General features: G+C 39.0%; 1 protein-coding gene across 4 annotated transcripts in view; it reads left to right on the top strand.

The window, feature by feature from the left end:
- celsr1a (cadherin EGF LAG seven-pass G-type receptor 1a) overlaps positions 1 to 27159 on the top strand; it is a 147368-nt gene that overhangs the window by 106087 nt on the left and 14122 nt on the right. For all 4 annotated transcript variants that reach the window (XM_028448877.1, XM_028448876.1, XM_028448874.1 and 1 more), the window contains 16 exons: positions 5415 to 5581; positions 5674 to 5859; positions 5936 to 6049; positions 6903 to 7077; positions 7165 to 7306; positions 12085 to 12205; positions 13542 to 13725; positions 17119 to 17220; positions 18171 to 18262; positions 18983 to 19192; positions 20802 to 20985; positions 21072 to 21215; positions 21305 to 21488; positions 22423 to 22590; positions 22670 to 22796; positions 22877 to 23077. In XM_028448877.1, the coding sequence (XP_028304678.1) occupies positions 5415 to 5581; positions 5674 to 5859; positions 5936 to 6049; positions 6903 to 7077; positions 7165 to 7306; positions 12085 to 12205; positions 13542 to 13725; positions 17119 to 17220; positions 18171 to 18262; positions 18983 to 19192; positions 20802 to 20985; positions 21072 to 21215; positions 21305 to 21488; positions 22423 to 22590; positions 22670 to 22796; positions 22877 to 23077 (2501 nt within the window). The remainder of the gene's footprint in view (positions 1 to 5414; positions 5582 to 5673; positions 5860 to 5935; positions 6050 to 6902; positions 7078 to 7164; positions 7307 to 12084; positions 12206 to 13541; positions 13726 to 17118; positions 17221 to 18170; positions 18263 to 18982; positions 19193 to 20801; positions 20986 to 21071; positions 21216 to 21304; positions 21489 to 22422; positions 22591 to 22669; positions 22797 to 22876; positions 23078 to 27159) is intronic.

The following is a 27159-nucleotide window of genomic DNA, read 5'->3' as shown; positions in this document are numbered from 1 at the left end:
GTAATAAATCCTGGATCCATCCATTGTGTGTAAGTGATGCTGAGTGAGTCCATTTAAGGAAGATGAAAGCAATAACGTGTTGTGAGGGTTTAGGCCAACTGGGAGTGGGTTTTATTCCAAAGAAGGCATTAAGGGGGTCTGGATTCACTGTAAAACATAGATGTTGCGCCAGAATTCAGTACGTTTGGGACATGACCAGAACATATGTATGTGATCGGCTGGTCAAAGTTTACATCTATTGCATGAGTCGGATCTGTCTGGATACATTTATGCCAGTCTTGCATTGGTGAGGTGGCATCTATGCAGAACCGTATACACTGTACAAGTTGGTAGTAGGAGGTGTGCACAAGATTAAGGATATGGTCCCATTGGTCATCAGAAATGTTGATCTTGAGGTTTTGGTCTCAGGCAGCTCTCAGGGAGTTATGGGAGGTTGGGTTCAAACTGTAAATTCAATTATATGATTGAGATTGGGGATTTTTTTGTTGTTTTAAAGTCCGTGTAAAGCAGAAATACATTTGTGTTCTGAGTTTGTCACACCACAGAAACATGTGTCATTGACCACTGAGCCAAATTTGAACAATGAAAAAAATCGCTAAGTATATGAAAATAGGTCTCAAAATCATGGAAAAACAAGCACCTCTCTCTGCTCTGAAATGCTGGGGGCGTGTCAGTTAGAGGCACTAGGACCACGCCCACGTGGGCGCCGCCTCCTTGTACTGTGTCAGTGAGAGAGAGCGATGTGAAAGTGGCTTCAGCATCAATAGTGCTTCCAAATGTGCTCGGATCGGACCAAACGAGGTGTCAGCAGAAAGGTCTGCTCCGCCCGAGTTCGAATATGCATATATCTCTTGGGTAGAGTCAAAACTGTGCCCACTAGAGGCAAAAAACAAAACCCCGGTGTATAAAACTGCTAATTTCATGAAAAATGTGGCACCAGCAGACGCGTTTTTTTCCCCTGAGTCCGAATATGTGATTTGTTTTTAACTATGGGCCGAGTTGCACCCATTGGAGGCCGCAGAAGTTTGATGTGCTTCAGCAGCAGGGTCGGGTTTATGCTAATGATGGAAGAAAATGTCAGAATTTGCTTTACACGGTCTTTAAGAGAAAGAAGAGGTTTATCAAATATAGTTTAGACGAGGGGTGTAGGCAAAATTGTCTTCTAAATTGATGCCAGATTTTCAAAGTCTCGGAAACGACAGAGTTCTGTGTTATGTGCTTGGTTGGTGGAGAAAACTGTGTGCAAACCACTGACCATAGTGCAACTGGTGAGGAAGCTAGTTCCATACTGGCCCAAAGAGGACGATCAATGGAAGTGATCTTGACATTCCAAAAGACGATCTTGTTCAAGGTCCCACGTCATGCTATTTTTCACCCATCTCTATTTGTTCTAAGAACCCAAAAACATAGTATTTGTGGTTTTCCAGAGTTTTAGCCTCTGAAAAGTCACTTTCTGAGTAACTCTACACAAACGCGTGTCTATAGACGGAACACTGACTTCCTCCTCCCCGCACAGTGACGTAGGGCCAGAGGACGGCCCGCCCTCCTCCCACCCACTCCATAGCCGAGCTCTTGCTGCTTTATAAACATGAGACAGAGCGTAGGGGCGGGGCGTTCGCCGGTACATACATAGACAGAAAATACATACATAGCACTTCACAAAGGACGCTGACATGCTCACCTTTGTGGGCGTGTCTGTTTACATGTCAATTTACACTTACACTGCAGAGAGCTTGAAGCCCAAATGGCACTTTTATGATGTTTAAAGCACAGAAAAGTCAATTTAGCGCAACCATGGGCACTTTGATATTGATGCGGGTCTGGTAAGGCCACGCCTCCAAGTGATTTAGTGTTCATTTTTAGTGAAAAAAGGCCAAGATTATTGGACACAGAAGAATTCATGTGTGATATAGAGTGCCTAGGTTTATGTGTCGTTGGCGTCTCTGCTTTTGTGCGTGCAGTCTTGCAGTGTCTAGAGGATTTTCAGAAAGTAAGATGCATTACAGGGATCAAAAAGGATAAGAAGTCTCTTCTTTCAGTCTGAGTGAGTCATGCAACAGCAGATGAAAAGTCAAAGTGAGAGTCACCAAACATGGCCTCGGGTTGGGAGTTCTAGGACAAAGCATGATTTCTGGCTTTGAATCACTCATCACTACTGACTTAACAACACTTAAAGGATTTAATCTAATTCAATGACATCGGCCTGGTAAATATTGAATTGATTGGAAATCTCTGTAAATAAAGAGATATATATATTGTAACGACTGCATTGTTACATTTTCTAATTGGAACTTAAAATCTTTCCTCCAATCATTTTATTTTGGCACCTCGGACTCTCTGTGTTGTTCTTGTGTTTGGAGAAGGGAGCTTAGATATCTTCCTTTAGGGTTAGCTTCCAATCAATGCGTGAAGGTGTCAGTGCTCCTCGCCCTTTCTTCCAAGCGCCAACAATGGAGCCTGTGCCAACATCTGGTATCCAGTATCTGAACTGGGCTTAGGATCATAGCGAGGCCGGGAGGAGCATTTGGCTGTTAACATGTTGGGTTTGAGGATTTGAAAAACAAGATATTTGTGATTGTGTATCTTAAACTGGACACAGACATGGATGTGATTTTTCTACATCAAGATTGGAAAAATAGCTGCTTTCATAATTTTACTGTTAATATAGCTTAGTTTTGATTTGTTTATTTGTTTTTCTTTATGAAAATGCAAACATAGATTTTTACATCAAATAATATCACAGTCCAAATGATTTTTATGATTAAAAAGGAGCAGTAAGAAGAATAAAATGTACTTAATAAATACATAATTCATGACCCCACCAACTTTCCCCGTCACTGCACACAATTTTCACTATTCTCCAATAACCTAAAAATGACAAATCAAAATGTACAAATCACAATCCGAGCCGACTTTCTAAAGCATATTGGCAGATTTATTTATTTAAAAAAAATTGACATTAACATGGATTAAAGTGTAATTTGTCAGTTAAATTAATCTCAGGCTTCTGTTGTTAAAAACTAAATTAAAAGGCTGTTGTGATCACAAATGCTCCTTAGTTGTACTTATTTGCTCTGTAATAATTGTTTATTTTTGGTTTTATGACATTGGCTTCAATCCAGATTGTCCTAGAAAATGTGTAAAATATATTGCGTTATTATAATAAGTTTTTTTTTTCCTTTCTATTAAAAAAAATATTTCAGGTCATATTAATATGATTACTTTAGACAAACTAAGGCCAACTTAAGCTATAAAATTAATTGTATGTGAGTTTATGAATACTTCTGCAGAATTTTGATGCATACGCCAAAACAAGAGTTATGGAGTGATGAGGATTTATCAACTGTGACATTCTAAGCATTGATGATGAAGTCTATGACTGTAATCATCTGTCTCTGTGTCAATAAGAAAGTAGGATATACGTATGTTTGGGGCGCCCGTGGCTCAGTGGTAGAGTGCGTCATCCAATAACCAAAGGGATTGGGGTTTGAATCCCACTCTCGCCAAGTCATTGTTGTTGTGTCCTTGGGCAAGGCACCATACCCACATTGCTGAGCATGAATGTAGTGTGTGAGTCTTGGTGATGGTCAGAGGGACCAATGGTGCACTGTGACAGCCTTGCCTCGATCAGTCAGTTGTGGCTACAATAGTAGCTTACCATCACTGTGTGTGGAGTGAATGTGAAGCGCTTTGAGTGCTATATAAAATCCAATGCATTATTATTATTATTACGTATATTGAAAAGGATATATTAGAAAGCATGAAACATTCCTTCCTCTTGGAGACAAAATTCAAGACAATGAAAAAAAGAAAGGGTTTCTGTGAAACATCCAAATTCAAGCCAGTAAAGCTAAGAAAACTACTTAAATGAAGGTGTTATGGATTATTTTGTGTAGATGGAAGTTGAAGTCTAAAAGCACCATCATGGTGCGGGGCCCGTCTCCCTCCGAGGGTTGCCTGTTTTTTTAGGAGCTTACAGATTTTCTCCTCCACGTCAGGGGCCTAAGTAGTCCCACTAAGACCAGTGGAGCTACCAGCTGGGTGAACAAATATGTGCTTTGTTCTATAATTACAGCCTGTGTGTGGGTGCGTTTACGAACGCTTCCACTAAAATATGTGCCCTCGGCAGCAGGGAAGGCTCTGTGTCTGCTGTGGAGGAAACACTTAGATGGATGATCTAATGAAAGATTGACACTTGCTTTGTGCAATGGGATGAAACTTATGGTTTAAGCCTGGATTTGTGTTAATCTCAGTTTTGTATCTTGTTATTTTATTATTTGTATCGATTTGTCTGTGAAGGTTCATCTTCAGGTCATCCAGGTTAGAGCGTAGGAGGCAGGGTTGGGGTCAATTACAATTTTCAATTCTAATTCAAATATCCATGTTCAGTTACAACTAAATAATTGTTAAGGTAACCAGCATTTTTTACTATTATTACTTTTCCACTGAAAGTCAATTACTGAAGTTCAATTTCAATTAATCTCAATTACTGAGCCTTTAATAAATAAACCCATAAAACCTAACCTTCCTCTTGTGTTAGCTGTAAAATACACTAAAAATATGATCTATCATCGACATTATTTCCTATCTCTTGGTTACCTTTAGGCTTCCTTACTTGTGAAAATATTGGTATTAATATTTTTTGTGTGGGCGTCTGAGCCATATTTCTGTCAGAATAGCCCTCGATTTATTCAATTATCTGAACTCAATTAAAAATGTAATTATAATTACAACAGCATAAGATTTATTATTATAATAATTGCATCATAATTGTAATTGATTATCAATTAAGCAATTAAAATGATAATTGACCCTAAACTGGTAGGCGGTAACTCGGGCTCTGACTTTAATGTGTTCATTGAGATGAATTATTACAGGAAAAGTTAACGAGCTAAAGAAAATAATGCCGTGACCTTAGACATGACCTTGAGCGAAGGTCTAGGTCACACATTGAAAGGAAATGTTGTTCAATGGTACCAGTCTGAGCACTGTATCTCAATTTGTGGCCAAGTTATAAGGAAAAAAGTATTTGTTTTTGTGACGTCATGAACTTTGACTTTTACTGGTAGGTTGTACAGTTTTGGACCATTTGAATAAAATACTACACTTGAGATGAGCTTTTCATAAATGTAAGCATTGAATTCGAACAATAAATATTCATAGAGATGTGGAAAATTTTGGTTTTTAACTTTATAAAGCAACTTTGTTATGCATCAATGTTTTGATCTGCCACAATAATGTAATTTAAATGAGAATACCTGAAGTTGAGGGCGTTTCTCAGCATTTTTTAGGTGCGATTAAAAAAAAAAGAGATTAATCAGATTAATTAATGACAGAGCATGATTAATTAATCACATCTTTGTTTTAATCTCCTGACAGCACTAGAAGTAACACTTGTGTTCTTCTTGTCCCAGTGATGCCGTCTCCTCAGTTCTTTGATGGCCAGGCGTTGGTGTCCTGGAGCGAGCCAGACGTCACCATCGCTGTTCCTTGGTACATGGGGCTCATGTTCAGAACCAGGCAGCCCTCAGGCACCCTCATGCAGGCCAACGCTGGACCCTCCTCCACCATCAACATCATGGTGAGTGACTGACACAGCTGTCTGTCAACTGTTGGCTAATAAAAGGAGCTGGAGTTCAGCTGTTGTGTTGATTCCCTCTATCTTCCATCCAGGTGAGTGAGCAGCAGGTCCGTGTGGAAGTGCTGCTGAGGAAGAACTTGGTGGCAGCGCTTACATTTTCCCAAGTCCGGGTCAACGACGGCGAATGGCACCATTTGCTGCTTGAGCTGAGAAGTGTCAAAGATGGGAAGGATTTCAAATATGTAGCAGCCGTGTCTCTGGATTATAACATGTACCAGGTATGGAGCATGGTGCTTTATTAATAACGCTGGTTTAGGATTGATATTCATGAACCCAAACCTGACTTCTATGCAGAGAACAGTCGTGATTGGGAACGACCTCCCAGGTCTGAGGCTGCAGACTCTCCATGTTGGTGGTTTGCCTGGAAAGGGAAACCATGTCATCAGGGGATTTGTCGGCTGCATTCAGGTGTGTGTGTGTGTGTGTGTGTGTGTAACCAAATAATCTATACTTATCTTTTTAAAGCTCTTTTGAAAATGAGCGCATAATGGGCTGAATCCGTTCCATTCCGATGACATAATATGTGTAAGGATCGGATTGTGACAACTTTTTCTTTCATGCTAAAACAAAAATGGAAAATACAATCTGTTATCTATGTCGTCTTACGTTTGTGTGTGTTTCAGGCATATGCAGAGTTTGCGGGGTGGGGGGCCAGGGGGAGCATTGCTCCCTGCCCCCAGTGGTCAAAAGTTTTCATTACAGTTTTAACAAAATTCATTAAAAAAAATACAATTCTTAATAAAATGTACATAATATACAAATGCTATGGGCGCCATAAAACACAGTGACTGTATAAAATATATATTAATTCATTTCTTGTTCTTTTAAAAATACGAGTCATTTTTTGGAGCTTGAGTCTTGTGACCATCGTCGTTCTTTCAAGGCCATATTGAAATGTTATTGATATTTGTTTTTATATTACTGTTAGTTTCAGGTCACAGATGGTAGTTCTACCTCAGGTGTGTAGTATACATTTTCAGTGAAATGGTCACAAACTTTTGAGACTTTATGTTGGTTCTTCTTCTGTTGTGCAATTCTTTTTGACAATGTAAATAGTGAAGCAACACTGTACCCAGCAGTTCATGTACTGTACTGCAGCAAAAATGAAGCAAAAAACAGCTGCCGGCCTGATTTTATCATGAATTTACAACATTGAACAACGCGTCGACGCAAATTATTGTAGTCATTATGGTCAATTTTGTTATTAATAATTCTTTTTTGCCCCCCCGGCAAGAATCTCAAACTCCGTCTATGGTTTCAGGGTGTGCGTATGGGTGAAACATCCACCAACGTGGCCAACATAAACATGGCTCAGGGCCTGAAGATCCGAGTGGAGAGCGGCTGCGACCTTGCCGACCCCTGTGACTCCAACATCTGCCCTGAGAACAGCCACTGCAGCGACGACTGGAGCACACACACCTGTGTGTGCGACCCAGGTGACATGAACATCCATGAACACACAGTAAACTTCTCCTCAGGACGTAGAAGTCATTCTTTGTCTGCTCTCACGCTCTGACCTTTAGGATACTTTGGAAAAGAGTGCATGGATGCTTGCCATCTCAACCCCTGTGAGCACGTCTCCACCTGTGTTCGCAAACCCAGCTCCTCCCACGGCTACACCTGTGAATGTGGTCAGAGTTACTATGGACAATACTGCGAAAACAAGTAAGGTTTCCTTCGCACTATCAATTTTAATAGTTAAGTAAGCAATCCCTTGAAGTGATATGAGCTTAGATTCCACAGTTAAAGACAGCTGTTTATATTGTGGGTTATTTAATGGAGGCTTGCCAGGCAGTGGAATCTGAATAGACTCTCTCGCAATTGCAATCCATGCATGCGCCGATGTCGATTTGCTTTACATCACGGGTTGCGGGGTCATTTGTGATAAAGAGAGCTTCTTTCCCACTGACTTTGAATGGAGGCACTTGGAAAATAAGGAAAAAGAATGGAAAAAAAGAGGATTTTTGCATAGAGAACATATTTTTTTTGTGCTTCAAGTGGGGAAATAAAGCCTAAGGGCAATATGGAAATAACTGGTTTTCTTCATGTTCACTGTGTTTTGGTAAAATATTGTTTTGGGTTGTACATGTTAGTGATATGTATAACATTCTTTCCAATGGACCCATTATACTTATTTCATATTTTCTAATTAATCAATAACTGCTAATTGTACAACCATTGCAGTATTCTTAGTATTCTGAATCTGTACACTCCCTGGTCAGTGAAATCTGATTAAATCTGGGGAGTTATCGGACAAATATCTGTTCTATATTTTATGTTATATTTTATAAACAATAGTGTATCATTGCATTTCCCTTAGAAAATTCAAGTGATGATGCGGGTTAGGTTAGGTTAGGTTAGGCAGGTAGGACAGGAAACCTTCAGAGAATCTGCTTTTATTCTGAAAGGATTCTCTGTTTGACTGGCGCCCTGTCCAGGGTGTACCCCCGCCCAGCGCCCTATGAGAGCCGGAGATTGGCACCGGCAGACCCCCGCGACCCTGTTAAACGGGAATAAGCGGGTATGAAAATGGATGGATGGATGGATTCTCTGTTTGCCTGCTGATCACAAACTATGACATCATCAGCTTTTTGATTTGAAGGGACTGTCTGCAACTTTCAAAGAATTAACTTTTATTCTGACCTCAGCGGCCCCAGTGCACTATTCCGAAAGGTTCAATTCCCCTCATGCTGTATATCAGGAAAACTGATATCTGAGGGAGTAAATCTCAACACTATAATCCTGATTTACTAAGGGTTTGTGTGCTTAAAAACAGCCCTAGCAAACTGATGTTCCAGCCTAACTGACCAAGGATTGTGTCCGTCAGCAAAAACAAAAGGTGACGAAGAAAACACTTTGTCTTCTGCTTGATCAATATTTTTGGACTGAATGAAATTTGATTCAAAAATTGTTAAAAACAAGTTTCTTATGAGCGATTTATTTTCCATTATTCCCCTTATATCTTTCCATCTTTTCTTGACTTCATCTGCTGTTCTTCTTGTTTTCCTCACAGCAGTCACTTTCTCACAGATAGCCTCCCATATTTATTGGCAGTGGCTATCCGTACGGTTGCTGTATCAATATACCGACATTCTATCCGTACGCAGCGTCCGTCATTGGCCAGATTAGGTCACGTGATAGGCCAGTCAATGGCCAGTTTAGTGACTAAGACTAAACCTGACCCTAACCCTAACCTTAAACCAATACCCTAACCCTAATGCTGCGTTCACACCGAATGTGTCTGCACGAACTACTGCAGGTTTCGCAGCATCAAAAAATGTCCCCATTCACTTCATATGCGTTTGAAACAAAGCCCCGCCCACCAGCGACACATCCAACTCGGTGAGTTTCACTGCCTGCTGAAGCGAGGAGCTGCACTCTTTTTTCTCCTCTCATAAACATAAACCACCAGTGAAAAAAGCCGGTGTGATTAGCGGCTAATGCTATCCTAGCTGAGTGCTACAGAGAGAACTTTTACCTGCTACTACCACCTCCTCGCTGATTCTCCTCCACGCCAAATCCTTCCTAGTCCGGTCCCAGTTATAAAGGCCGTGTCATACAGCTCCAGGTGGTCACACACAGCTTCTACTCCATGGGTGAACAGACCGATGTCCGTGTTGATGGCCTGACGTCATCGTCAACAAAGACTCTGATTGGCTTTCGTCATGCGAAACAGTCGCAGGAATTCAATATTTTCAACTCTTGCGAATATGACGAAAAATCGGGAGCGCACTCGCATGGCCAACGCTCTTGACGCGCGGATCGGACCACACCGCCGCACAGGAAAGATTTCGCCTCTGGGCCGCGTCTATCCATTGACTTTGTATGTAATCTGGTCGCACGAACATTTCGTGACGCATTCGGTGTGAACGCAGCATAAGACGCTACCTACGTGTACTTTGGTAAACATAACAATAGGGGGTTATCTGTACAGCAAATGTACAAATAGACACTTTCTATTTTATTCCCACTCTTTTTTATTTGGGATCTTAGTAAATCCAGCCCTAATCGTCATCCTAAACCTAAGGCAAGATTGAATCAGCAACAGGAAGGAAAAAGAAGGGTTGATATTTTTAAGCAGCGTTACGTCACACACAGTTGCCGACAATCTCCTCTCTTTAATAGAAGCACTTTATCCTGATGGCAGTAGCCTCTCTCAGCAGGAGAATGGCGTTGCCACAAAGAAAAGTCAGGAACAAAACATACAGCCTGAGGGGTTGACTTGACCTCAAATCATCCAGATCTCAATCGAGTTGTTTATTCGTTTGATGTGTTGCACAAACTACTCTGATCCATGGAGGCATCGCCGCTTAAACGGTCATAACTCATTAGCATGTTTTTATTTAAATTAAATGTAGCAATCTATCTTTTTGTACATAGAATAAAAGAAGTTACTTTTACAGATCAGGCATTCATTGTGTGGCAGAGCTTCCTTCCACTAATGGGTTTGTAGAAATCCAATGAAAAAAAGATCAGTGCAGCACTACTTACAAAGGACTAAACAGACCTAACAAATCTATTAGATCTTCTGCAACAAAATCAAAGGAAAATTATTAATTAAAAAACTAAACAGGTTGAAGGAAAATCCGACTGTCTCGTGTCCAAATGTTCTTTTTCTAAGAGGGCAGAAATCATAACAGTCAGCACAAAAAAAAAACTAATCATTTAAATTCTAATAGCTAACTATAATTGGACCAAATAAAGAAATACCTCTATGATTTTGTTTTTATAAATATTCATTTTTTTGGCAAATTAAATCAAATGATGTATTTATTACAAATAATAGTGAAATATATACAAAAGAAAACGAATGATGCTCATTTTGTGCAATTGTGGCATAACACAGCTGTTTACGTTGTTAATGGAGGACTGTAATCTGTGTCAAACCCTCCAAAAACAGGAAACAATAGCTTTTTTTTTTTTTTTTACGTGTGATTTCAATTTCCTGTGGCAAACGTACACGTTTCTGAGCTTGGTGTTAAAGTTGAGCACTTTACAGTGAGAACTTTACACATTCATAGTATTCACAGTAGCAATATTGAGTGAGTGAGTGAGAATGCAATTTATTTTTATTGAAACATCTTTAGGAAAGCTATATATATTTTTGGTCAATTGCCAATTTGAAGTGTATGATTTTAGGTTTGTGTAAATTAGTATAGATATACTGTAATCCTGATCCAAATTAAATACTATTAAAAATTGAACTACAGCACCATAAGATGTTGGGCAGAGGTTCTACCTTTTTAAGTTGTGCCCATTCAGTGGATCATCACTTTTGCTTAGCCCCCCTAAAAAGGGCTTTTATTTTGAAGGCGATATTTTGCCCATGCTGTGCTATCAGTACACATTAGATTTGGTGCTGGAAATCTTCACAGCATTTCATTTAGTTGCCATATTTGACTGACTTATTGATGATCATAATGAAACTTTTTTCATAATTGGATAAAACTTATTAGTTACATTTTGTTTATCTTGTATAGAAAACTGCCGCCTATCCTGTATTCCTAAAATGCTTCTTTTTTTTTTTTTTTTTTTTTAGCTTTTTGCATTATTAAGAAGACATTTAGGTTTTTTACATTATAAAATTGAGAATTTGAATATTTTATTGGTTTGCGTCTTTGCTTGTGGGTTAAATGTTGTGGTTGGGTCCTGAAACCTTAATTTAATTGCAGTCCATATCTTTAACCCTTTTATCTTTAAAAGTGTAGTCTATGTTATCAAAGGTTAAGACGTGTTTATCTCGTCCAGTTGCAAAGGCAAACTCTACATTTCTCCCAGTTGAGCTTCACGTTGCATTTTGTGAGATCTATGTTGAGTTCAAAGTGCAATTTCTTTAATATTGCCATTTATCAGCAAGGGCAGCTTCATTGGGAACAATATGAGCTCAGGTGTGTGTGTCTGTGTGTGTGTGTGTGCGTGGGAAAGAAAACCCTTCCATCATTCCCCATCCTGAGGGCTGATGTGAGTGAGACTCACTCATTTCCTCCTGAACTCCGACCCTGTGACACGCTTCATTCCCTGTCGTACCCGGATGTGGGATCCCCCCCCTTCCACGCCTGAGCGACCCTCCATAGGTGTTTGGTCTTTCCAGCAGCTTGTCGTCTATCAGATCACATGACAGCGATGAAGATCACTCACATCCCACTCTCAGAAGAGGAAGAAAGCCTGTGTGGGGTTTTTTTTTAGAGTGACAAGACAAGTGCAGGGGAAGTTTATTCAAAGATAAACATGGCAGATAAGCAGCTGTTTGTTTAAGCTGAGAACAAGATACCCACAATGAAAAAAATACCAAGGCATACCCTGTGTTCAGCCTTGATAAATGATGAAAGAACTTGTGAAAAAAGAGGGAAAAATATTGAAAAAGGATAGACGATACACAACATAAGTGTTATTTTTGTGCGTTTGCTCACCTTGAAACATTTCCTGTTTGTTTTTGATGCCAGGATGGAGGAACCGTGTCCTCATGGTTGGTGGGGCAGTCCTGCATGTGGACCATGTAACTGTGACACAAGCAGAGGATTCCATAAAGACTGCAACAAGACAACTGGAGAGTGTCGCTGCAAGGTATAACCACAGACATTGTACAGCAGACAGGCGACGGGCGGTTCAGCCTGATTTTGTGTGGCCCCCTAAGTAAATACACAAATGGACGCCGCAGTGGTGGTGTAAGGGTTAAGGAAGCAGACTTGTAATCGGAAAGTCACTGGTTCCAATCCAACCTGGGCCATTAATGTGGGATGTTGAGAAAATCCCTTAACCCAACGGGTTATTTGTTTAGATAAAAGCGTCTGCTAAAAACACACCAAAAAACATGCAAAATGAGAAAACATGTTGACAAGATAACAAGAGAATTGCATAAAAATAAAACACAAGCACACAGAAATGACTCAAAAAATACAACATGACAACTAAAGAACACAAACTGACAACAAAAACACAAAATACGACGTAAAAAAACTTCACAATAAAAGGAAAAATACACAAAATGACTCCAATACTTCCTGTATTAATGCTCAGATTGGTCAATGTTCTAAATGCTGTCATGAATGTTGATAATGTGGCCCTCGGATCAGGAAATCACATTTTTGTGGCCCTTGCTGTAATGAAAGTTGCCCATTTCTGTTTTACTGGTTTATCATTATTTTTGATGGATTCTTTCATAATACTGTGTGGTGTTAATTTTCTCTTTGAAATCAAGGCGTTACTGTAATATAACGTGCAAGTTATATTCATGGTGTATAACTAGGCATGGGCAATATATCAAGATTCATCAACATATATTTTTTTGCGATATAGAAAATGACAATATCGCCTATATCGATATATATTTTTATTTTATAGCTTATTTTTTGTTAAAATACTCGTTTTAGGAGTCACTGCTTTCACCACTTCTCTGAACAGCATTAAATGCACAGTTAGATGATCACTGAGTGCATCCTAACCCAGACCTTCCCCTAAACAAGCCACACTACAGAACTCACTCACACGTGCTGTCTCTTAGAGGAGAAAAAGCCAAAAGGGGCACATATTGATCAGCTTTTTGTTAATAAATGTGCCTATGTGGCATTTTGCATCAGTAAATTTAAACTGGAATTGGCTCTCTGGTAAGACTCAATTCAGTTAAAAAATATTGAGATTTATATCGTATATCGCCATTTCAGAGAAAAATGTCAAGATATGAATTTTCATCCATTTCGCCCAGCCCTATGTAGAACTTCATTTCAATCCAGTGTGAAAATATAAAAACAAGCCTTGAATATGAGGTTAATAGTTTGTTTTGGTGATCTCTACTCTTAAAAAGGCGATTATACTTGAACCGCAAACCTGCTGTAACAAACACATTTCCATCTCATCATGATCTTACACAAGCTTCTTCATCTTTTTCTCGTCCGTTCTGCAGGAAAACTACTACCGTCCAGAGGGTGGGGACACTTGCTTCCCCTGCGAGTGCTTCTCCGTGGGCTCTGAGTCTCGAACCTGTGACCCCATAACTGGGCAGTGTCCCTGCAAGGGTGGCGTCATCGGCCGCCAGTGTAACAGATGTGATAACCCCTTCACGGAAGTCACTCCCACCGGATGCCAAGGTATGTGGACGAGACGTCAAGCAAGGTTACCTCTGAATATGTTGAGTTACGCAGTGTCTGGATAGAGAAAGTAACGATGATGTCTCATTTTAGGAGTTTTCACATGGGTTGGTTATTAGATCATTGCTTTTTAGTTTATGACATTTAGTTATTAATATTCTGACCTGTACTTTAACACAGTACTCATGCACAGTATGTATTTCCTATGGTCTCATAACATATGGTATATATATAACTTACCAAGTACAGGCAACTCGTGACTCTAATTTTTTGCGGCCTCCACAGGAAATGCGCAAAATGACTCCAAATATGCACAAACTAACAAAAAAAATGCACAAAAATACAAAAAAACAGTAAAAAACAAAAAAACTAAATAACACCAGAAACCAGAAAACTACAAAAATTATAAATGATACGTAAAATGACAACAAAAATACACAAAATGGCTCCAATAATGCACAAAATCACAGCAAAAACACATAATTTGACATCACCATATAAAATGACAGAAAAATATATCAAACGACAACTAAAATACATTAAAATGACAGGAAAATACACCAAATGACAGTAAAAATACACAAACCCGTTGTTATTTCCTGTATTAATGTTCATATTGTCATTTTTCTACGTGCTGACATGAATTCTTATAACGTGGCCCTTAGATCACACAATCCTATTCTTGTGGCCCCCGTGGTGATAAAAGTTGCCCATCTCAGACCTGTGACCTGTTATATGCATAATGGCCTGCTTTGTGTTATCAATGATATTTGTTGTTCCTATTGTCATCTTTTCTTTATATGTTATTGTATTTGTATTATTGTAAGTGACACCAACCTGCTAATGCACAGAACAATTTTATATACATTTAGAACATTTTCATTTGAACTGAAATATTTCAGATATGATAATTAAAATATATAGAAATTATAACATTTTTTCCTTCAGACCTCCGAAAGCACATGATTTGTTTTGAATATAAAACGTGGTCTTCCTCTTCCTGTGAGGGCTCAGGGTTCTCAGATGAATCAACAAAGTGCTAGTAGCAAACAAACAGTGTCGTTCACGTCTGCTGGTGCTACAGCTGAGCTAACTTTCACATCTTTGTTGTCACCCAGTCAAGCAGAAGAGCCCAGTCTCTGGCAGCAGAACTGCACACAAACAATACAGTAGCAACTGAAAGGAAGTCAGAACCACAACAAAAAAGCCTTGAAAACTAAATGTCAGAGTGTCTGACTGTTTGACCCGATAACGTGTTTGGACTTTCAATCTTTCATTATGATGTCTGAATCCTTCGCTTGAAATCATTTACCAAAGTGTCAGTTTGTAATTAAAGTAACTAGATTCAGTGTATAAATAATGACTTCTAGAGTATTTAAACATGACAAGATTTATAACCCAGCTTGATAACCAGAGAGAGAACTGACAGTAGTTTAGCAGGTTGTACTGTAGGTTTAATCAGGTCGAGTGTGTCTGAGCTTGTCTGATGGTTGTATGTTCCAAATGTACCGAGTGCAGAAATATGGGGATTGGTTGACTTTTCATTTGACTTTATTTTGCCAGTTGTCTTATGAAACATACATTATTCATATAAAATCCCACTGACCAGTATTTTTGTATATTTAACCCATGTAACCATAAGTATGCTGACATATAAGGGAGTTAACATCTTGAAAGGTGGTTCGTGTTTAGTAGTTGTACGTTGTTAATCCTCCTATTATCCTTAAATATTACACATTTTACCTTAACTGGGGGTTTCCACTGGATACGTCTCCGCTGCGCCAAGGCACCGATCCGGTTTGGCCTCCGGTTGGACGACTGTGACGTCTCGAGACAGAGCAGTTTTCACGATATTTATATAATCGCGCGAGAACGCAGTTAAATGTATGTGTTATAAACGCAACAATAAACAGGTCAGTGTTCCTAACGTAGGAGTACGAGAAGGTCGGACTCTCTGGATTTGTCAAAGCCACATTTTTTTAGCAACAGCCAACAGAGAAGAGATAAAACTGCACCAGTAAAACATGAACTAAATCAAAGTTGCTGCAGTTTACACTGCAGTTACAGTATGAGAGGAAACTATTATAGTGAATGTGATTTTGTTTTTACACATTATAACATTTTGGTGATGTAGTTACTTGAAATATAATCTGAAGTGTTTTATTTTGAAAAGTAACCCAATATTTTATTGCGGAATACTTTCTTAATTTCCTGTTAAGCTTCATTTGCTCTGTGCTGATTGATGCATCGTGCTCCGGTGTCAGAAACAGAAGCGCTGCATATATCTGGCGGAGGGCACCAGACTACCACATCTGGGATGGAGCAGACACACACCGCAGCGAACCCGGTGGAAATTAACACATTGACTAAAGTGGAAACCTATCAGCGCCGGTGGCGCGGCCTAGACGTAACGTAGCGGAGCTGCATCCATTGGAAATTGGGGGTTAGAGTCAATATGACCCCAGGGATATTTGCTTTCAGAAAAGGATTTTTAGAAAATCGTTGACCAAGTTTTCTTTGTTTATTTGTTGTATACATAAATAACCCCTTGATAATGAAACCTTGACCTGTTCTCTAGTGCTACCATCAGGCCAAACTTTTAAATTAGTATTACTTTATCTTGAATAGTTTTTATCCGAATGTTCTCAAATTTACTGACAACATTAATGACCACAAGAGTATGAAACCTTTTGGTTCATACTGAATCCCGAGTATGAACCCTATTGGTTCATACTCTTACTTGGTGGTGATGATGCTGCCACCATTAGGTCAAAATTTCAGTTTTAGTGTTTCTATATCTTGAAAATCTTTCATCCAAGTCTTTTCTAATTTGGTGTACACATTCACTTGACTTCCATGTAATAACTCCTCTAACGAAGACGGACAGTTGACAGTCGAAACATGTCGGGAGATAAAAAATTCCTGAAAAACCTTGCCCGAATAAAGGAAACCTCAACTTAATATTAGAAGAGAATGCCTCCAAATCAGTGTCCTCCTCAAGACAATCCTCTGTCTCAGACACATCCTCCTTTACATCACTTTCAGTGTGAAAGAGCTGTTCCAAAACCTCATTGACAGTAAACCTTTAAGGTTGCACATGTCTCACAAAGTTTTACACAGCTAAAACAGCTTGGGGTCAAATTGACCCCAGAGTAACACCAATACCAATGTATATAGTGTATGTTCAGCACATTGAAAAAATATCGTGATCATTTTAAGTTTAATACATTGTATTTATCAAATAAGGAAAAGTTATAAAATATGAAGCAAAAAAAAAATAAAGTCAACTATTATTTTTTGAATGGTGGTCAAATTGACCCCAAGGATGATAGGAGGGTTAAACTAAGTTATGGAAAAGAAGTGGACCTCAAACGTCTTCTCTTGTCTTCGCAGTGGTCTATGAGGTCTGTCCCAAAGCCTTTGATTCAGGCATCTGGTGGCCCAGGACCAAATTTGGTCGCCCTGCTGCCATGAACTGTCCTAAAGGATCTATAGGTGAGTACCCATCATGCTCTCTGGTGAAAACTGACTCCTTAGCAGAGGGTGTTATACTCATTTTATTTCAAGGGACACAAAAGTCCTTGTTTAATCTGAAAAATCTAAAAAAAAAACTATAGTTTAACATTTTATTCATGTTAGGTCCAACACTCCCACATATAATTGTTTAGGTGTAGAACATCAGTGACAGATATCTGGACTGAGCTTCATGGCGATTAGATGAAAAAATGTACAGTACATACATTCAACTAAAAGCCCATTGGCTAACTTTGGCTCATCATAGCATTCAGTACAGCAGTAAATGTCCTATACATTCATCATTACATTCAGAAACATTCACAGATTCACTTGGATTTGTAACTACTTTTTATATGTATAAATGACAGTAGTACAATTTAGTGCACATTGAACAATATGGTTCAATGTTTTTTTGGTTTTTTAAATTTTTTGTATAGTTTATCTTTAATTTGGGATTACACATTATCCATGTTGTTAAAGTTAAATTGTGTCCATGAACTTAAATGAGTTCACATACCTGGACTAATGGTTGATCCAAGTTTGTTTATTTTGATAATTAATCCAACCATATTTGTGTGGTTTATTAAGTATATGGTTAATTACACATTTGGGTGTAATCTGAAAAGAGTGAGTCAGAGAGACCGTGTAAATTACAATAATCCCAAAAGATGAGTTTACCATCTTTTCCCTCGATAACCCCTCTATAACAGTAGTCACCATGGAAACTCTAGTTACCGCTTAAGACTCATTGGGGAGTGTATTAGTGTGCATCCCTCTGTGCCTTCCTGGAGCTGAGAGTTGTTGTTTTTTTCTCTCTCATATTACACACAAGAAATGTAACAATATAAAACATTATCTGATAATTGAAATTTTCAAAATGGAGGAAAAAAAATGAAATATGTGTTTTTTTTCTGTTTCTTTTTATGCAGGTACTGCTGTTCGACACTGCAGTGATAAGGGCTGGTTATCACCTGAGCTCTTTAACTGCACCACTGTCACCTTCTCCCACCTGAAAAAAATGGTAAGATTATAATGAAATACGAGTGAATTTGTCCAGATAATCGGCTCTGAAACGGCTCGGGGCTGACAATCATAAATATTAAACTTATTCAATAAATACGGCCAAAATTATTAATGTGTGAGAAATGCCGACGATCAAGTGCTGCCTTGAATCCTTTTTTTTTTTTTTTGCAGTTTTTTGGTCAAAATTAGTCCCAAGACAACCATTGTTCCCTCCTCTTGTATTTCCACTTTCATGTTGCATGTTGTGCTTTCCGGTTGTTGCTGTGTTTTTTCTTCGTTTTTGTTCAATCACGTTTGATTACGCAATATTTTTGGCTTGGAGGAATAGATTGTAGATCAGTGGTGGGACAGAATGGTTGTGAGTAGTGTACTGTGTTGAGATTATCGGAGTTCATCACGCATAGTACGATCAAAACTGTTCTATGCCTATTTTTTTATCTTCATGTGTGGGGAATGTAACAGAAAAAAAATGTCTTCATATTTAGAAAATCCTCCTGTCAGTACCCTGCTTTAGGCTAATCAGTGCATTATTATTTACTTTTACCATCACTTGCTGTATATAAGGACAAATAAAGGAATGCACCTATTGTGTTTGAATTGGAACCTAATACTCAAGGCTTGAACTTTCCTACGTCTCTAATTCCTGGTTTCTATTGTATTTCCTAACACCAATTGTTTGCTGTTATTTACATCTCTCCTCCCTCTTCTTCTCTTTCAGAATGACGACTTGCGTCGCAACACCACAAGGATGGATGGCGAACTTTCCAAATCTATTGTACGCATGCTCCACGGCGCGATGAACAACACGCCGCAAAACTACGGCAACGACGTGAAAACGGCCGCCCAGCTTCTGAACAACGTTCTGATGTATGAGAGCCGACAGGAAGGGTTTGACATGACCGCCATGAAGGACGCAGACTTTAACGAGGTAGGAATCAACACTTTATTGTGATACTGGTTGTCCTAGCTGGGAAATACTGCCCTCTACTGGTTGTCCAAGAGACAAAATGTCAGGGTATGTGTTTCAGTGTAAGAAGCACACTCTGGAACATACGTCTAGAGCTATAAAAACGTTAACAAGCTCGGTTGGTCTGTTGATATTGCCAACCTAACAGTGTTTGTCAGTTAAGTCCAGATATTTTTAGTGTTTTAATAGTGTTGATATTATTCATATTAATATATAATACAGACTTGGGGGACTAGGGTTTTCCACTGATGTCACTTTGGACCAGATCCAAGCACCTTCGAAAAACAATGAGGGCAGCAGTTTTGAAGCAAGGGCAGTCCCCTTGTTTCCACACAGTTTCCGACTACATGCCCTCCAGTGGATAACTCTACCCAATAATGAAGCATATATTTGGACTCGGGGGACCATGGTTTTCCGCTGCTCAGAGCACTTTAGTAGAACCAATGTGAGAAACACTATCAAAGCGACAGATTAGACCTTCCTTGCTGCCACACTCCTTCTCCCAAGTTTTTAACTCATGATTGTTATAGAATTTACCTTTATAGTTGTTAGTTTCTTTTTTGACTTGTGTGTAAATGTTTTAACAACTGTAAAGTGTCTGAGTTTTTGAAAAGCACTTATAAATAAAATTTATTATTTTTATTATTATGCCCCGCCACAAAGTGAAATGCGGATATAGGTTTGAGCTCCGTCCATCCGTGCGTCCATTCGTTCGAGTTAAAGGTAACAGCTTTTCTCAGAAACTGTTAAAGATTGGATAACCAAATCTGGTGTGTGGCTTCAGGGTATCAATGCCTTGATGAAGTTCGAAAATGAGAAGCGCGCAAATATTTTTTCTTGAGTTATTGCCCTTGTTCCGTTTTTTTTACTCTGTTCGAGGTATCTTCAAAAGGGACAGCTTTTCTCAGAAATTGTTTAAGATAGGATTACCAAATCTGGTGTGTGGCTTCAGGGTATCAATGCCTTGATTGAGTTCGAAAATGAGAAGTGCGTTTAGGAAAAGGTTGTGAGTTATAATGACAGCCAATCTGGCGACTATGTCTTCTTGTTATTATTATTATTATTATTGTTATTATTATTGATGGGACAAGCGAGATTTCCGAGAGGGTGAAAAGGCTTATTACTGTATGAATTCTCACTTTGAAAAGGTAAATTTAGGAGGTTCACCATTCACTAACCAGGTCCATGATTATTTTCATAAAGCTTTTATTTTGTTTCAATATACAAATTTGAAGGAAGTGCACAAGATGGACACTAAACAGGCCGGTAAGTGAAACCGCATTGATCAGCTGATTGGTCACTGTTTGAAAAGCCAGGAAAAACTTTAGTTTTTAGCTCACGTGCAGCATTAGCTTTAGCAGCTAACTTGCCATTTCGGCCTTGGAAACCGATAAGTTTTCGCAAAAAAAAATCTTTTAAGGAATCAACGCTACAACAGGAAAAATTATTATATTTCTGCACCATCTGTCATGGCGAGTTTACACCTCTTGACCTTTGACCTCATGCATGAGAACTGAGCGAGATTTATGAGTGTGAAATGACCTATTGAGTATGATTTGGTATGTTCCAGAATTTAGTGCGTGCAAGCAGTGCCATCTTGAATCCCGACAACAAGGATCACTGGGATCAAATCCAGAGGACTGATGGTGGGACGGCGCACCTGCTACGCAACTTTGAGGACTACGCCAACACACTGGCACAGAACGTCAGGAAAACCTACCTGAAACCCTTCACCATCGTTACAGACAACATGAGTTAGTATTTAGTCTCAGATCCTTCACTAATTTCTTTGCTTCACCTTTTGAGCATCATTCCTTTTCCTTCCTTCTCTTTCCCCAAGTTCTAACGGTGGACTACTTGGACGTCATGGATCCGGAGTCAGCAACATTTCCCCGATTTAAGGAAATCCAGGAGGAATACCCAAAGGAGCTGGCATCTTCTGTCCACTTCCCCAAGTTTAATCTGCAGCCAAAAGGGCACAAATGTCAGAACATAAGCTGATATTTTCCCAGTAAACAACTACATTCTTGTTACGTGACTGATCGAACCTCAACTTCTTTCTTGCTTTCGCAGCCGGACCTTCTCCCGACTCCCCAACACAAACCAACGCTCCAGCGCTGGAAGAGCACACCATGTCTGACAGGAGGCGACGCCACCTTGAGCCTCCTGCACCTCTGTCTGTCGTCGTGGTGATAGTGTACAAGTCTCTGGGAATGCTACTTCCTGAAAGATTCGACCCCGATCGCAGAAGTCTGAGGTAATGTCAGTCCTTAGAATAAAACCAAGTATAGAAACTCAAAGCTCACCATATTGTTGGGGAGTTTTCAGTACTTGGATTACATTTCACAGACTCTGAAATGTAATCCAGTTAGTTAGCAGTAGCAAGCTTGACCACAAACAATAGCATTTGGGAGGAAGCTGTGACGCAGTTTGAACCAAAGCAGCACCACTCATAAACATTTAATAAAATACCAACTATTCTGAGTTATTACAGTTGTTGCAAAAATATTGACTTTAGGAGTCTTGAATCACAGATTGCACAGAAAGTGAAAGGACATTAAGGTAATTAATGAATCATAGAACATGTACACACAGGACCACATTTGGACAAGTATTTGGGTTTTAAGGGATATTTGTGTTGCTAGTTTGTGTCGTTTTACATGTTTTTAGAGAAATTTTGTGTGTCTTGGTCAATTTTTATATTTTCCTCTCATATTGTGTGTTTTTGTCATAGTTTTGGCAGTCATTTTGTATGTTTTTTGTTTGTGTGTTGTCGGGGTCATTTTTGGTCTCTTTGTATATTTTTATGTTCATCTTTTGTGTGATGTGAGTCATTTTGGTTGTTTTTTCTGTCATTCTATGTTTTTGGAGTCATTTTTGTTCTCGTTTGAAAACATTTCTTGTATTTATCAGCGTTTTCATTGTATATTTCTATATTGTACCAGATTTTTTTGTTTTTTGTATTTTTTTCCTCCTTTTGCGCATTTTTGTATTGTTTTGTGTGTCTTTCTCTCATTTTGTGTCTTTTTTTCCTTCTTTTCTTTTAGAGTCATTTTGTGCAATTACATTGGGGGCCACACTAAACTAGGCCGAGGGCCGCATGTGGTTCCCAGGCCACCAGTTGCCCATACCTGGTCTGTTGAGAAGCTATCCTCTTGCGTTTCAATTTCTGATTGTGCATGTATTCCCAGAATCCCAAACCGTCCAGTCATCAATACAGCCATCGTTAGCGCCACAGTCCACAACGAGGGTCAGCCTCTGCCGTCCATCCTGGACCCGCCCATCACCTTAGAGTACACGCTGCTGGAAACAGAGGAGCGAACCAAACCTGTCTGTGTCTTCTGGGATCACTCACTAGCGTAAGATGGAGTTTAATGCACATTTTTGAATAATGTTATTGTCATTTTGATAACAGTGTGTGTGTGTGTGTGCATTCAGGATTGGAGGAACTGGTGGTTGGTCCTCTAAAGGCTGTGAGGTGCTAAACAGAAACAACAGCCACATCAGCTGTCAGTGTAACCACATGACCAGTTTTGCAGTGCTGATGGACATTTCTAAAAGAGAGGTACTGCACTTCTAGTCCATCTTTGTCATTTTTTGGCTTTTATTTTGAGAAACAAACTGTTATTTAACTTCCTTTTACAGCACGGTGATGTCCTGCCCCTAAAGATTGTCACCTACACTACAGTGGCAGTTTCCCTGTTCCTCCTCTTCCTCACCTTCATCTTTTTGTGCCTCTTGCACCGACTCCGCTCCAACTTCCAAGCCATCCATAGGAACCTGGTGGCAGCGCTCTTCTTCTCTGAGCTCGTCTTCCTGCTCGGCATCAATCAGACGGACCACGTGGTCAGTAGATCTTCAACACACAATAAATTAGGTTTAGTTAAAGCAGAACTAAGTAACTTGCGCTTAGCGCTCCCCCTAAAGGTCCCTTTTGGTTGCGTCACTGTCGTAAAAACTCCAGACCCCCAGCTGCCTGCCCCACCCCACAGCTACATGCGCACCTTTGCTCTCCCAAGTGTGTTTGTTTGTGTGCTGACAAAGCGGCTCTGAAAATGGATGGATGGGTGGATGGATATTTGTGTGTGTGCTGCCTGATGGAGTGCTGGGTTGCGAGTGTGAGTGTATGCCTGTTGCTGTGACGACAGTGTGTGTGATTGCTGTGTGTTGCTGCTGAGTTGTCACTGCATGGAGTTGCTTCATTCCTCGGACAAAGGTCTTCTCTGCCTTTTTTTTGCTGGCTCCGTCATGTTATAAGTTTGAGAAAAGTTAATTTGTAGACAACGTGTGCAGGGGGGTCCACAGGGCTGGTCATAATCTAACATTAGTTTGTCTTGGGCTGCCTTAAAGCAGTACATCTTGCCACCGGGTCAGAGGCAGGGAAAGTTGCAAGTGCGGTTTTCTTGTCAGAGACAGCAGGGAGAGATGAAAGACACCCCAATCACCCCATAAGCACTTGTATTACCCTCACAGGGACTATGAGAAGGATTTATTAAGGTGAAAACGTTACTTCGTTCTGCTTTAATACAAAGCTTTTTAAGTTGTTTTTTTGTGCTAAAAAAGAAAACAGAAAGTTGTGTCTTTTTGGATGTCTGTCAAATCAAAAGCTGTAAAAGCTCATTTCAAGTATAGAATCAGTTAGGCAGCTATGCTTCACATGTTTAAAATGTATTCGGTTCCCAATTTCACCACCCTTGCAATCAATAAATCAATAAATCTTTATTTATCTTCAAGGGTCAATTCAAGAGCATAATAGCAGTATAGAGGATAAGACAACAGATGGGTCAGAACAAAGTATCAAACAATGAGCCTACATAAGTGCTTTGGGTTGAAAATATCAATAAAATGTGTCTCAAAATATATTCTTTTTCTATTACTATTATTATGTAATACAGGTTTAAAGCAGGGGTTCTTAACTGGTGGGCTATGACCCAAAAGTGGTCGTATGCATTTGCAAAAAGGAAAAGTATAAAAGACAAATGTCAAAGATATGAAATACATTTATATTGTCTATTCATATTTCTAAAAGTAAATTGGGGTAATTTGGCCCCTAATATTATTCAAACAATGATATGTGTTTAGCTACTTATCATGACATTGTGCTGGAACTAAAATTGCATGTAAAATCTGTGTGCAACATGCAGTTTGAGTGTAAAAGAGAATATTTCAGAAGTTTAAACCGTTTTTAGTTTTGGTTCAAAGCTAAAACCTGAAACTAACTCCAGACTAAAGCCAGACCAGTTGAGTATCACTGGTTCGAAGGAGTTTTTACTACTGTTAAAAAAAACATCAGGCTGCAGAAATGAACGTCATGAAAAAAACGTTTTTTTTTTTTTTCTTACACATACAGTAAGTAGCAAGACAAACCCTCATTGCGTATGTTACACCACCAGTCCAGGAAATGAAGCACGCCTCCAGCATTTGTGGCGTGGTGCAACTTGATGCAGGATAAAGACGTTCTAGTGTTTACCATGTCACTGTATCAGGAACCTGACACTGTTGCTTTGGTCTTTTAGTTTTACTGTTGACAGGAGCTTTAGAGCTCATTGGGTCATCTTGATCTACCTGGGTTTGCCTTTTTGCCAAATTCTGTGTTTTGACGAATGACTGTAAATGTTATGGGTGTGTAGGCTGCCACATTTTTTAAACTGTGTTATCTTTAATGGTAAGACGATCTTAATTTGATGTGTTACTGAATAGGTGCGGAGGGAAGGTTGTAGCTTACGTGTCAAAATGGAAAAACATGTCAAGCTTGTAGGTTTAAAACCCAAATTTAACTTAATTTGGTCGCAGGCATGGACAGGCATGGACAGAAATGGACACTTTCACATGATTTTTTTGTAGTCTGCTCAAACTGTCACATTCATGCACATTCATTACCTATTTGTGATAGAAGTGGAAACACGCTATGACGGGTACTTCTTTCTTAAACCCACCTATCAGGGTGATGGCGAAACAAACAACGTTTAATGCTGACGATTTACCCCTGCAAGTGAGAGATATATTTCAGTAATAAGTGAAGTTAGAAATAATTTGATGGAAAAACAGGTTAAGAACTACATTAAATGGTTAGCTTTAGCATGATTAGCAAGAAAATGTAGCCATGACAGCTTAAGACTAAAAAAACATTACGCAAGTTTGTGTCATTGTCATTTAATAATGAGATGTCTTGAGCAAGAAGCTACGTAGCTTAGCATTTAAAACATGTAGGGTTAATAAATAGCTCACTCAAGCTAGTTAGCCTATGCTAGCTGTTTATCAAACTAATTGTTACTAGTTGTTAGCAAGAACAGTATTATTACTAGTTGAATTAAATGAATTACTTATGACAAATTGTCCATATAACACATTATAAATACCTAGACTTAGAAATGGCTCCGTTTGAGCAAGATTTGCTGGTATAAATGCTAAAAATAATCACTGTTTAAAATACAGTATGTATGGGGTGCCCAATGTAAAACCTCAGTCACTGTTTCATAGCTGACATTATTATATTTTGAACATTTAGCTCACTTTTCTTTTCATTTGAGACAAATCCATGTGAAACAGCATGTTCTGTCATTGTTAAATATTCATAAACATGAAAAATAAATGTAAATCTAAATGTTAAATCTAAATCTAAATGTTAAATTGAAATCTAAATGTTAAATCTCTAAAGTGGGCAGGTCAGCGTCTGTCGACCACGCGGCCCCGCCGACATTTAGCTTTACACTTGGTGAGCGATTAAACATTTAGATTTAGATTTAACATTTACATTTATTCTTCATGTGTACACATTTTTACCAGCGATATAGAATGTGCTGTTTTACGTACATTTCTGTCTCAAATGAAAGAAAAATGTGCTAAATGTTCAAAATATGTTGGAGTTTTTACATTTGGCTCCCCATACTGTACCTCTGACGAGTCATGCTAAACTTAATGCAGACATCCAATCTTAGCAGTCAAGTAAAAGTGTGCAATTCTTTAATAAACAGGTGTACATTTTGTTAACTGTGTCATTGGACCCATATTACTATAGCAACGTTTTATTTTTATATCATCAATACAACTAATACCTGACGTGAGCCTGGCAAGACACGGAGCCAGAAACGAACATAAGATCTAGAGGTTGCCTAGCTAGCGCTGGAACTGCAACAAAAACAGAAGAAAAGATAGGCTACGTAAATCTACAGATGTTTCAACAACTCATTGTTGTCAATCAACATTAGCCTGTTTTCTTTATTGGGCAAATTATTCTTTGCTGACTAAACTTTGTCTTATTATTAGTCTGGAAAACACTAAAAGATGATGATCATCAAAGCAGACAAATGCAACAATAGGACTGAGACGCTTTTTGCATTTGTATTAGACTAAGAGCTAAGGATAGTTAGGCTAATGGTACTGTAATTTAGACTTTTAACTTCTCAAAATGTGATCATTTTTTTGTGTTTTGGTAAGAATGAATAATTTCTCACAAAGCATGCTGTTATTTACAAGGTGCCATTTTGCAGTCCGGTTGTTCTTGTGCAAAAACACATTTCAAACAATCTTTACAGAAATGTGAGATTGTTTTTAGGTTCTTAGGTGTGTGTGTGTGTGTGTGTGTGTGTGTGTGTGTGTGTGTGTGCGTGTGCGTGTGCGTGTGTGTGTGTTGAGTAGTGGAATGCTGGTTGTGTGTGCCCAAGGCCGTCAACCGGATGATTTATAACCTCATCATAACTTCTCCCCCCTTCTTAGATCTCCACGGCAACACCTAACATTAGTTCATTATGTTATAAATCAACCAATGGGACATTCCCTGTTACACTGCATTCCTCTAATGCAGAAAAATACGTGAGGTGAAGGATGAAGTGACTGGTTGAAACTTTTACACATTATTACATACGATGATCTTTGAAGAAGAACTTTGAGATGCGTACCCAACTTTAAAGTTTAGTTTTCTGTTTTAA

This window comes from Gouania willdenowi, chromosome 6 (genome assembly GCF_900634775.1).
Source record: "Gouania willdenowi chromosome 6, fGouWil2.1, whole genome shotgun sequence".
NCBI lineage: Eukaryota > Metazoa > Chordata > Actinopteri > Blenniiformes > Gobiesocidae > Gouania > Gouania willdenowi.
This window is presented reverse-complemented; position numbering and strand designations above follow the sequence as displayed.